The 13,207-nt window shown below is 44.6% G+C and overlaps 1 protein-coding gene across 1 annotated transcript in view; it reads right to left on the reverse strand.

Annotated features, from left to right (window-relative positions):
- Wdr27 (WD repeat domain 27) overlaps nt 1-13,207 on the reverse strand; it is a 113,020-nt gene that overhangs the window by 34,398 nt on the left and 65,415 nt on the right. Inside the window, exons 22-24 of the mRNA XM_075951460.1 lie at nt 9,667-9,764; nt 8,251-8,353; nt 5,997-6,095 (exon numbers count right to left, since the gene is read on the reverse strand). Of these exons, the coding sequence (XP_075807575.1) occupies nt 5,997-6,095; nt 8,251-8,353; nt 9,667-9,764 (300 nt within the window). The remainder of the gene's footprint in view (nt 1-5,996; nt 6,096-8,250; nt 8,354-9,666; nt 9,765-13,207) is intronic.

Raw genomic sequence — 13,207 nt, forward strand, 5'->3', positions numbered from 1 at the left:
AGCAGGACACTTAGAACAGAAGATCCAAAGAGTGTGGGGAAACATGAGCTGTGTGAATCCAAATGTGTCGTGGGAATACCCAGAAACGAGAGCGAATGGAGTAAAAGGTGTAATTTGGATGAACTGAATTTCCCTAAAGCAATGTCAGGAAGCTCAGAGAACTCACGCAGGATAAACATCAACAAAACTACAGTAGGAACAGCATTTACAAACTGAAGAAAAGTCAGAAAAGAAAAATTCTCCAAAGAAACCGGAAAGAAACGAACCTCAAAGAAAAGAGTAAGAATTCGAGCCAGTTCTCAGAAACTTTGCAAACCAGAGACAGTGATGTAGAGAATTTCAGGTACTGAAAGGGGAGAGGGAATCTCTCATTTAGTACCTTGGGAAATTCTCTAAAAAAAAAAAAAAAAAAAGTAAAACATCCTCAGCCCCCTAAAAAGAGAGAAAGAGGAGGATTTTGTTCCCAACAAAGCTTCCTCTCTAAAGCCTTCCCTGAAATCCGTTCTTTCAGCAGAAAGACAATGGTTTGGAAATTCAGATTCATGTCAAGATGAGCATCCAGGAGAAGAAACTGGAGGCAAAATAAAAGTTCCAATAATTGACGGACCTAACCCCTCTCCTCACAAACAAAAAACCCACTTGATTTAAAAGAAGAGCAACAGCGCGTTTGAAGGTGTTGGTGTGAATGCAGCTGTGCATTTGAAGGTGTCGGTGTGAATGCAGCTGTGCATTTGAAGGTGTCGGTGTGAATGCAGCTGTGCATTTGAAGGTGTCGGTGCAGTGCAACTGTGCATTTGAAGGTGTCGGTGTGAATGCAGCTGTGCATTTGAAGGTGTCGGTGCAGTGCAACTGTGCATTTGAAGGTGTCGGTGCAGTGCAACTGTGCATTTGAAGGTGTCGGTGTGAATGCAGCTGTGCATTTGAAGGTGTCGGTGCAGTGCAACTGTGCATTTGAAGGTGTCGGTGCAGTGCAACTGTGCATTTGAAGGTGTTGGTGCAATGCAACTGTGCATTTGAAGGTGTCGGTGCAGTGCAACTGTGCATTTGAAGGTGTCCGTGCAATGCAATTGTCAGTGAAATAACGGGAAATGGGAGGGATGGAGAAGAATGCGGACGTTGTTATTGTGCACTCACAGGATCTGTACGTCAGCTTGCTAGTCTGTAAACCTAGTTATAAATGTATATGAAAACTTTAGGATGAGCATCACAAGGCCAAAAGGAGTAAGAACTGAAAAGTTACAAGTTAAAGCTGATACACTAAGAAAGGAGAGAGGTGGAATCACACTCAATCAACGCCACAGAAGTCAGAAAAAGAGGGGGGAAAAAAAACCACAAAAACTGGAACAAATAACAAACCATGATAAAAATCTAGATGCATACTATTTACAAGAAACCGCATTTAAAGTACATACACATAGGTGTTAAAATCAATGGACTACGAGATAGATGTGATGCCAGCACTAACCAAACGACTCAGGAGCAGCCAATACGCTTCTCAGACACAGCGCACCTCAAACAAGAAAGTTCTCAGAGATGATAAAGGGATGAAGCTGACTCTCTACAGTGAGCGTGAACTGTGCTTGTGCCTCACAGAGCCCTACACTATACGACACGACACGACGGAAGACGGCTGGTACCACAGAGGACACAGTCCGCCGGTTCTGCTGGTGCCACCGAGAACACAGACAGTCCGCCGGTTCGGCTGGAGCTGCACCGTTCCACAGAGGACACAGAGAGCCCGGCCGGTTCAGCTGGTGCCACTGAGAACACAGACAGTCCACCGGTTCGACTGGAGCTTCACCAATACACCACCAGAAATGGGCATATGCAGCAGGCAGAACATCATAGACTCGGCTGAACTCAATCATACCATTAACCAACTGGATACAATTTATAGATTGCTTTATGCAACCACAGAATAACACACATTCTTCTCAAAGCTGCGTGGGACACTGACCAAGACAGACAACATTCAGAACTGTAACCTTATTCAGTTTAAAAGGATAAAAGTCATACAATGCCTACTCATATACAATGGGGATAAACTGGAGATCAGTAACAGAAATATAACCCAGAATAAATAACACACTTTACAGGGGGAAAAAATCTCCTAAGAAAATTTAAAATATCTTGAGTTACATAAAAATTAAAATGTTTTTATTAAAAATTGTAGAATGCCGTGAAAGCAAGGCACAGAGGGAAATTAATAGTACTGAATGCAAATATAAGAAAAGAATAAAGACCTTCTCAATCCCAGATTCCACCTTAGAAATTTGACAAAGGACATAAAATTAAATCCAGTATGAGTAGACAAAAAGAAATAAAAACCACAACAGAAATCAACACACTCAAAGGCAGAAAGTCAATGAAGAAAACCAGTAAAACCATTTCGAAATGATTAATAAAATTGACAAGCCACTGACTAAACCATGAAAAATCAACACAAAAAGAGAGAACACGTGATTATTATAAGAAACCAAGAGGTCGCGTTACTACAGATCCTGTGGATATTAAGAGAATAATGAAAGAATGCTACAAACAACTTTACGATCAATAGTCCTCCAACCTTTCCTTCACACAGAAAGAAGGAAATGCAACTAAGCTTATGATTCTTTTTAAAAACTGAATCAATAATTAATCATCTAAAACAGAGGACCAGATTCCTACAGACACTAGAAAGTTCTAGCAAACACCCAAAGAAGCACTTATGTTAATTCTCTATGATTTCTCTGGTGGACTAGCAATAAGGAGAATGCTCAGGAACTCATTCTGTGGAGCCAGGATTTACAAAGCCAAGGATCGGCACAAACAGCAACGTCACAGGGAAGAGAATCCAGACCGATCACTACCGGTCATAAACACGCATAAAGGTCCTCAGCAAACATTAGTAAGCCCGATATAATCTGTACGAAAACGATGATGCATTTCAAACAAGCAGGATTTTTGTAGTTATGCAGCTAGTTTAACATTCGAAAATCAACATAATCCATCATGCCAATTTTTAAAAAAAAAAAAGAAATAAAAATTGTAAGATCACATCAGTGATTGAAAAAAAAATCATTTGAGGAAATCTGACACACACTAATTAAAAAAAAAAACTTAGCCAACAGGAATAAAGGGAACTTTTCTTAACTCCATAAATAGCATCTACAAAAAACCGAAACTGTGGGACCTTTCCCATCAAGATCAGGAGAAACCAGGGCATCTCTTCTCACCATTTTTTGCTGCATGAAGCTAGGTTTACGAGGTAGTACATGAAATAGAGGCCTAGACTGGGCAGAACACGGTACCCAGGGAAGAGGCACTTTGCTGGAGTCTCTCTGTGCAGTGAGAATTTCAGTAGCCCTCAGCCATAACCAGCAAGCAGCTAGGGCCTTCAATCCTATGAATACAAATAATTAAACGCACCAACAGCTTGGGTGAACATGAAGGCAGACAGAATTAAAGCTACAGGAGTCCACAGCCCTGCTGATACCTTGCTTGCGCCTAATGAGTCCAGAGTTGAGGAAGCAGCCGAGTCTCACCCAGACTCTCCCTAAGCCATGATGGAGGAAGAGCAGAGGTGTATACTGGGGATCATAAGCAATTAGGTTCCTACAATGTCATTATACAGGAAAAGATACCAGTACATTTGATCAAAATATAAGTTAAAAATCTAAACTTCCTGGAAGAAGATAGGAGGTGATCTTTGCAGCCTTTGGGTCAATCTGTAGAAAATACTAGCCATAAATGTAAAATTTTGATTTTCCTCAAAATTAAAAACTTCTTTTTTTATATTTTAATCTTTATTTTTTATTGAGAAAATGAGAAAAAAAAACAAGTTTCCACCTCCTCCCAGCCTCCCATTTCCCTCCCCCTCCTCCCACCCTTCTCCCCCTCCTCCCACCCTTCTCCCCCTCCCCCCACTCCTTTCCCCCTCCCTTTCCAGTCCAAAGAGCTGTCAGGGTTCCCTGCCCTGTGGTAAGTCCTAGGTCCTCCCCACTAAAATTAAAAACTTCTGCTCCCTAAAGGATACCATTATATCCTAAAAAAGTAAGCCAGAGATTTGTGAACTTATTTATAATATACACACATATATGGCAGATGGCGAGAACATAGAAGACATTTTTCAAAGTTCTACAACTCAATAACAAAAAGTTAAAAGTCTATGAATATATGAAAAAAGTGTTTAGTATCACTGTAAAATAAATGCAAATTAAACAATTCTGTGCATCTACTTCATTGGCTAAAGTTTAAAAGACTAACAAAATTTAAAACAGCCAAGAGTCTGGAGATTGGAACCTCACTCAGACCTGTTGGGTATCACCTCGTATGACCATTTCCTTGAAGGTGGCTACACGATACCCTGAGACTGAACAAGCATGCAATTCAGGCCAGGAAGACAAGGCATCCATCCACACCAATGGTGTATAAGAACCTTCATGATGGCTTTCTACGTAATCACCAAAAATGGAGAATGAATGTTAAAAACCTGAAGAATATCGAATAGCTCATGTCACCATGTCTCCCACGTGGTCTGGAATTTCTAGGGTCAAGCAGGGAAGTAAGCCTGCACACACACTCGACACTTATGGGAGAGGCTGCCTCCTTTTGCAGTCAATGGTCATGAACAGAGAACCACAACTGGACCGTGTGAAGAAAGTGGAAGACTTGGGAGCACACAGCCCTAAATAGGACCTGGGTAGACGCAGAGGCAGAAAGGTAACAGGCAGAGGTGGTGGATGACCAAGGAGACAGCATCTTCCAGACACAATAGGACTGATGCGCAAACTCACAGATGGTGTCAGTAGGCACAAGACCCTAACAGAAATCAGAACAGATGCCTTATGAAGGTCTGTCATGGCAAAAAGAACATACTTCTTAACAAAGCCTCAACTCATAAAAAAGACATAGCAACTCTAAGTCCAACAGAGTAGTGTCGCTTCTAAACACAAGAAACTAGCAGAGTCATAGAGAAAGGGAAGAGAGGGACATCTACACACACATCAAAAAGTGACAATTGCTTAAGTGGATGCGACAGCAGAAAGCAAAGGAATTGGCCAACCCAACCCTAACTCCAATGCACAGGATCAGGGCTCAGAAAGGAACTGGGAGTAACCAGCAGCACCAGCAGGTTAGTGTTGCAGAGTTCCGGCAACCACATGCTAAGCAGCACTGATTTACATCACATGACAGGATGTCTAGAGTCAAAGCCAAGCATGTGCCAGGAACACCAGCAGGCCCTGGACCACAGCAATTCAGTGTCAGAGACAAGCATGGGTTAACAGAACGCTGTTGCACACAGGTCAGGCTGAAGCACATATAACGCGATTCCTTCTCGTAATCAAAGCTTGGGTTATAGAAAGACAGGTGAAGCTGACATTCCTGAAGACTCAGTCAGCAGATACAGAACATTTTTAAGTCTTCCACATTGTCCATAGCATCCATGTTTCTACACAGCTGGTTTGAAACTCTTATTCCCTCCTGGCCTTCAGTCATTAGGACAGTGTCTTTACAAACTCTGCGGTACCCTTCGTGCGCCCAAATTCTTTTCACACCTGTCTTCTGCTTGCTTTCTGAGTTCTGTCTACAGTGTTTGCACTTGGCTTGCACAGAGCTGCATCTGCCTTTGGGTACATATGGCTTTTATAATGCAGTAAGAGAAAACATACTCAATGTTAAAGACTTTAAGAAATCTATATTTCTCTTTCTCTCAATAAGTTTACTACCAAATTTCCTCTCCTGGTACCCAAAACTATCATATAATCTTTTCCTCGTTTTGATTTTTTTTTTGAGACAGGATCACATAAAGCCCAGGCTGACCCCGCAATGGATATGTAGCTCAGGATGACCCTTCTGCATCAATCTCTGGAGCACTGGGATTACAGGTACTGGGCACAGCTGTCTGCACTCTTTAATACCATGGAGACTTCATCAAAAGAAAACCTGGCCATCTTTTACATGTATCGTAAGACAGTATGAACTGGAGAGGCCCTGGTCACACCGGAAGACTGTACCTGAGGAGCTGCTGGGTTGAAGGCCACCTCAGTGACTGTGTCTGTGTGTCCTGCGAGACGGTAGAGGAAGCTGCTGGAGCCCATTTCATACACGTAGGCCTAGGAGACAAGACAAGCAGACGTTCGGGGCCGACAGGACTGGAGGTCACTAACTGTTAAAATCTCAGCTCCTTCACACTATGTGTGTAGCTCTCAAACCATATTATACTACATGTTTCCACTTCTTATTCTCCTACTTTAGAAGTCTTTCTAGGTAGGAGTCCTTTCTTATATGAAACTCAGAGCCTGGTGTATACCAGGTGCTCAGTATATCTGCATACGGGTCAGACCTGAGGCCCAAACCCATTTCTACAGACAATGAAGGAGAGACAAAACTTACACTTGTTAGACATCTATATTTACTAAGCAGCTGCTATATACCAGGCAAAGGGGGTGGATTGCTTTTCACTTTGACAAATGTCCAAGTCCTTATTATAGTAAAAAGAAAAGAAAAAAGGAAAGAAGGAAGGAAAGAAGGGAGGAGGGATGGAGGGAATGGAGAGAGAGAGAGAGAGAGAGAGAGAGAGAGAGAGAGAGAGAGAGAAGCCCGCTCTGCTGACTCAGCCTCCAGCGACCCCTTGCACACTTTTCAGGCAGTTTGCAGATGTTCTTTCATACACCATAGTAGTATTTTCCATGAAATATTTCTAAAACAACGGCTGTCAACCTTTCTAATGCTGTGACTTCATGCTGTGTTGATACCCAACCATAAAATTATTTTGTGGCTACTTCATAGCTGTAATTTTGCTACTGTTTGAAACCCTAATGTAAATACCTGCTATGCAGGATATCTGCTGTGCGGCTCCCAAAGGGGTCATGAGCGGTGGTTGAAAACCCCACTGCTCTGAACACTGTCTGAGTGAGGAGCGGATAGCTCTGGCTTTCATTCCAGTTTGACAAAGGAATACCAAAGCGCTCCTCCCTTTGGTGGCAGTGAAACAGTAGGATGCTTTTAAGTGCCAAACACCCATTTTTGTAAAAAGCTGAAGCACTGTGATCTATAGTACCACATGCAAAGCCAACCAGTGAGCTCTCAGAACACACTTTCCTTGGGTTGTTACCTGAATGCAAAGAGTCAGTTACAGAGAGCCTGTGGGTAATGATGGCAGACAAAATCAGAAGTGGAGTCAATGGTGTTTAAGTCTTCAGAGCTTTGTGTTAAACCTTAGAACTGCTTCTAAAAATGAAGTTGAGCAGTATTCCAGAGAAACGAGCCATTGTTCTCATGAATAAAGGGCCACACATATTTAAAGTCTTTTCTTTTCGAAGCTATTTAGTTTATTCTAGGATTTTGTTGACCACCAGTCTTCTTAATTTTGCTCCTCCTAGAGAAGGAATCAGCTGACCGTGTGAGCATTTTGCCATCCTGATGCCCTGCTTGTGAACAGAAGGTCTTGTCTTCTCCCATGGAGCCTGAGCTCCTTTCAGAGACTATGTTGCAGGACTGGGGCAGAACGAGGCGCACTGGGGCTCTTCTCTGTCCTCCAGCAGCACCAGTAAGCATCCCTCAGTCAGACCCAGGCCCTTGCTTGGGTACTACCATTTTTGGGCCTCGTGTGACTCTCAAAATGGATTTTTATGAGGACATTTTATAAAAGACAAGCCCTCAGTTCATTAAGTGACCTTTCAGATGGCAGAGGGATTTGAGACACATGGTGGAGGAAGAGGAAGGAGCCAGCAATTTCCAGCCAGGGAGCACCAAGACCTCACAAGAGGCTGGTCTCCTCTCCGGACTTAGCCTCCAGCTATGTGGCAGTGTGTCCCACAGTGCTGGGACTCTTTAGGACTTCTGTGTTCCAAGTCTGCAGGGGGTGTGGATCTGGCATGGAGGAAATGTGGCGAGGAGGGTGGCAGCTGCATGGGGAGAAGCATGCAGCTCACTACGCAATGCAATAGAGACAGGGCACCTTAGCACACATGAGCTGCACTGTATGGATTAGTGTCATCACCCTGTCAAGCCTACACCACACATTACAGGCGTTCAGGAGTGTGTGCCACTGTCTGTGATGACGAATAAGTGAAGAAGCGAGTGACGGATGGAAGTGCTACTGTGATTCAGTAAAACATAAGCCTCTGTGGCCATCTGTGGAGTGCTCATGCTGGGTGAGTCTCTTAAAATACTGTCAGGCTTGAAACAGGTCTTATTTTATCAACAAGGTCTATCTGATAACACCACGTAGAAACCCTACACTTAGAAAAAGCACAACATACATACATGTCTGTCCTCTGCACCACAGCCCACGAGCCTTCCACAAGGACTGAACGCAACTCCGCAAGGGTAGCAGCGGTGTGGATGCCCTTCAAAGCAGCGCACACACCTGCAGGGGGAGAAAGAAAGCCCTGGGCAGAAAATGACTGCGACATCTTAAGACACATTAGAAGACATCAACATGTTTTCCTTCACAAAATGAGCAAGTTAATAACTAAAAGAAAATACTTTCTTTGATGTCTGTGTGTAGTGTTGATACTCAAACCCATGTGTTTTTTTTTTTAGGCTAGACAAAACTTCTACCACTGAACTACATTCTTGAAAAAAACTTCATATTGAGAATTATTAAATGGTAGGTAATTAAGGAGACCTTTAAAATAATTCAAACTCTTTTCAAAATCATAAATTCCCAAAGATAACAAAACTAAGAGCAGATGAACCTTTATATATGAGAAATATTAAATAAGCAATTTCTATAATTTGGTTATTATAAATTCTTCAAACAAATCTTTTAAAATCGTAAATTATGGACAAAAACAGCCCATAGCTTTGGGGGAGGTGTAGCAATCTAGTAAGAGGGTTGAGTTTCATAACCACTTATCAAGTGCTGCATAAAACTTACCCATGGGGAAAAAAGACAATGATTTATGTAATTTTATTAAGAGGAATGGTCTGCACCCTTTAACAGTAGCCAAGGTCTTCCTTACATAGGTATTGAAAAGCATGGCCAGCACCTAGTGGGTACCCTGGGGCATGTTAAGACCAAACAGGGTCCCTGAATAGTAGGCAAGATCTCACTTAAACCATACAATGTAGAGGGAGGCTTTTCTATTTCTTCTACCAGCAAAGAACAAGGCACACTGCTAGTTGTTTCTGTGTGAATATCTGTGCACTATGAAAATATGTTAACACTGGCCACTTTTATGACTATACATATGTATGTATGTATGTATATATATATACATATATATGCACATATATGTAAATACCAGAAGATAAAGGTTAATGCTTAAATAGAAATGCCTTTATAAGAGGCAGATCAAGCAGCCTAAGGAGAAGTACCATCAGTGTGGCTCCAAGGGGCTATGTGAGCCCAGTGCTAGTGTCCAGTGTAAGCAAGACACATGTGGCAGGAAAAGAAAGAAACCTTCTCTGGGGTAGCTGCACTATAGTGCACACGCCATTTCTCACCTCTCTGACCCTCAGGAGCCACGTGTATGGTACGACCATAGATGAGAGATGGTAAGAATCTATGGTCTTATCATCCCCGAGTGTCGGCACTGGTTCTGTGCACAAGCCTGTCCGCTCAGAGCATACCTAGACTATTCACGGCCTTGTACTATCTGCAGCCAGGATCAGGCTGTGTTCCCAGCACAGCTCTAGCTTCCTTTGGGGCAGAGCTTTGATGCAGGCTGGCCTTACCTCAGAGTCCTCAAGTCCCACAGCCGAACCCCATCGCCAACAGCTGTGGTCAGGAAAAGATTATACGCCAGGGACTGCTGGGCGGCAAATGATGATCCCTGTTCAGTGGGGAAAACAAAAAGTCAACAAGAGCTTTCAAAAACATTTAACTGCCGGGTGGTGGTGGCACACGCCTGTAATCCTAGCACTCGGGAGGCAGAGGCAGGCGGATCTCTGTGAGTTTGAGGCCAGCCTGGTCTATGGTCTACAAGCTCTAAGGCTACAGAGAAACCCTGTCTCAAAAACAAAACATGTGTGTATGTGTGTGTGTGTGTGTGTGTGTGTGTGTGTGTGTGTGTGTACATATATAATCATTATACAACTTATTTAATTTGTTAGGGGATACATGCCACAGCATAAATTTGCAGGAGTTGGTTCTCTCTTTCTGCCATGAGGGACGTGGGGACCAAACTCACGTCATCCTCGGGCTTAGCCCCAAGTGCCCTACCTGTTTAGCCATCTCGCAGACCCCAAGATGAATCTGTAAAGGCTGATAACAGCTAACAATGCTGGAATCTAAAGGCAGAAGCCAACACAACCTTTCTCAAATGCATGGCTTGAGAGTGGGACTCTAAACCTCCATGAATAGCACAGCAACCTGTGTAGATAGCAGACTGCACATTAAACAGGGCCTCTGAAGACGGCCTGATGATGTCATAGCATACTAACCTAGGTAAGTGCACTCTGTGGCCAATGACGTAACTCTCAGAACACGACCTCAGGTTAAACGACGTCAGCGAGCATGATAACGAGGCAAATACACTCTAACCTTAGGAGTTAATGTCTGTTTGCTCCATACTCAATGCCACCGAGAGCCACAGAACTGGAAAGCAGCAAAATACAAAAAGACTAAGATGCGTACCCACCAGTGTTTGTGTCTCGGTAGTGACCATAATCTGGAATGGGGAGCATTCCTTTATGACACTTAGAGTTATTTTCCCGTTATCACCCTCTAAGACACCCGAGTGGGGTGCCTTGGTGATGAATCACATAAGGTCCTATGGGCCTCAGGACCCCGCATGTCACCAGGAGCAAATGCTCTGCAAGCCTCGGCTGTGACATCCGAGGACTCTGATGGTCCCCCGGAGAAGAATGGCTGTGTAAAACAGCTGAACACCATCGGAGGGGCCGCTAGGCTCAAATCGTTCTTTAAACACACTATAATTCATAAGAATTCCAGCTTCTTGCTTTGTCAAGATCACCTGAAATGTTACGACAGACTTGATATAAGATGGACCTAGAAGCCGTTCTCATTTACAAGCAGGAAATAAAGGCTCAGTTTAATTCCAGTGATAATCCACACTCTGAGGATTAACTGCCAGACAGCTACACACTTCTTCAGCTCTTCGTCCTTTTAGCAAACAAACTATCCAGTCCCCATCTATAGTCAGGAAATCTGATACTTGGTCTATTCACTGCCTCGCAGCTGTGAAACTCAAGCTGGTTGAACCCTGAGTTATCTGGCAGAAGAGTCTCAACTGGCGGATTGCCCAGGACAGGGGCAGTAGACTATGGTTGGTGGACAGGCTGGTGGAACCGGTCAACAGACTGTAGCTCTACGGGCAAAGCTGGTGCTGGCCCATGCAGGCAGCAGACTCCTGATGCAGTCAGTGTGGTCCTCAAACAATACATAAGACCTGAAGACGACACTGCCTCCCAAGCTCACTCAGACAGAAGCAGCCTCTCTAAAATAAAATAGCATTGTGTCTGCATCAACATAAAGGAGTTCTGAGATTTGCTATTCAACTCCATTTTACAAGGCAGGTCTGCAAGGCATCAAGGGTACGAAGAAACAGGGCCTAGCTTGTTCTCTTCCTGGGTGATAGCCCAAGGCATTCTTTTCTCTTAGGAGTCTTCACATGAAATGTGTCCGCCAGAGGCTTTAAGCTCTACTGCACGGCCTCTGTTCACGTGTGCCTGCACCGGGCCTTGTGGACTGACCAGAGACTTTAAGCTCTACTGCACGGCCTCTGTTCACGTGTGCCTGCACCGGGCCTTGTGGACTGACCAGAGGCTTTAAGCTCTACTGCACGGCCTCTGTTCACGTGTGCCTGCACCGGGCCTTGTGGACTGACCATCTTTTGAGAGTCGCTGTGCTGGGCTCTTAGATGGGAGGTGTTACGTTAGAAAAGATGGTTCTGCTTTGGGATTTTTGTTGCAAATGGGGAAATACCTCGTTTAAATTCCCGAAAGTAAACATCTGAGGGGGTGTGATGGAATGTGAGGAAGGGCACGAGGCCGCAGAGGCTCGCGGTGAGTTTCGTGGCTTGTACTCTGACATTTTTGTACACTGATGCAGAGCACGTCAGAGCGGCCAGACTCACCACAGCCGTGTGGGTGCTGTGGTTTGTGCTGGCCTTCCAGTTCAAGCACAGGAGCACTTAGGTCATACTTGACCCAAACATCAGATGTCAGTAAGAATGAAGTAGGCCAGTCTCACTCCGTGAAGCTTAGGAGCCAATGTGGTCAGTGCCAGCGAGGCTTCTTTTGAGTGTCTCTAGGCACCACCTAGAGCAGGGCTGTGAGAGAGGCCTCCAGTGGCTAAGCTGGACAGGCAGCGTTGGATTCACTGTTCTTCTGTATTAACACGAATGCCTCTGAACTGGGTTGGTGGCCAGTCTTTTCTATTGCTATGTATTATTAAATGATTAAATGCTAAATATCTATTAACTATTATTAAATCAAATGATTTATTTTTAGATTGAAAAGATTGAGTCTTAGGGTCTATTGCTATCTTTAAAATAACACCGGATCTTTCTTCTTCATTTAAAAAACCTTCACAGGTTTTCTAGTTTCTTCATGTGGCTACGGATAAAACACTGGCGATGGCAGCTTAGAGGAAGGAGAGATTGATTGGTCAGCTCAGGAACTCCTGTGTGAACCTGACCAGGGAACTCACTCACTCAGCCAAGAACGGATTGCAGTCTCATGCTTAGACAGCTTTCTTATATACCCAGGAACACAAGCCCAGTGAACGGTACGATCCATACCGAGCTGGGCTCTCTTTGCCAATTAACAATCAAAAAACCTCCCACAGACATGTCACCTTCTGCCTGGGCCAGCGCTGGCTTTGCCTGTCGAGCACCCATGCGCTGACAGTGCTGACCTGTGCACCGCCCACATCCGCTGTCCCTACCTGTGAGCACACGGTCCGTTGTCCCTATCTGTGAGCACACGGTCCCCTGTCCCCATCTGTGAGCACACGGTCCCCTGTCCCCATCTGTGAGCACACGGTCCGCTGTCCCTACCTGTGAGCACACGGTCCGCTGTCCCTACCTGTGAGCACACGGTCCGCTGTCCCTACCTGTGAGCACATGGTCCGCTGTCCCCATCTGTGAGCACACGGTCCGCTGTCCCTATCTGTGAGCACACGGTCCCCTGTCCCTATCTGTGAGCACACGGTCCCCTGTCCCCATCTGTGAGCACACGGTCCCCTGTCCCCATCTGTGAGCACACGGTCCGCTGTCCCTATCTGTGAGCACACGGTCCCCTGTCCCCATCT

The sequence above is a fragment of the Microtus pennsylvanicus genome, chromosome 1 (assembly GCF_037038515.1).
Source record: "Microtus pennsylvanicus isolate mMicPen1 chromosome 1, mMicPen1.hap1, whole genome shotgun sequence".
NCBI lineage: Eukaryota > Metazoa > Chordata > Mammalia > Rodentia > Cricetidae > Microtus > Microtus pennsylvanicus.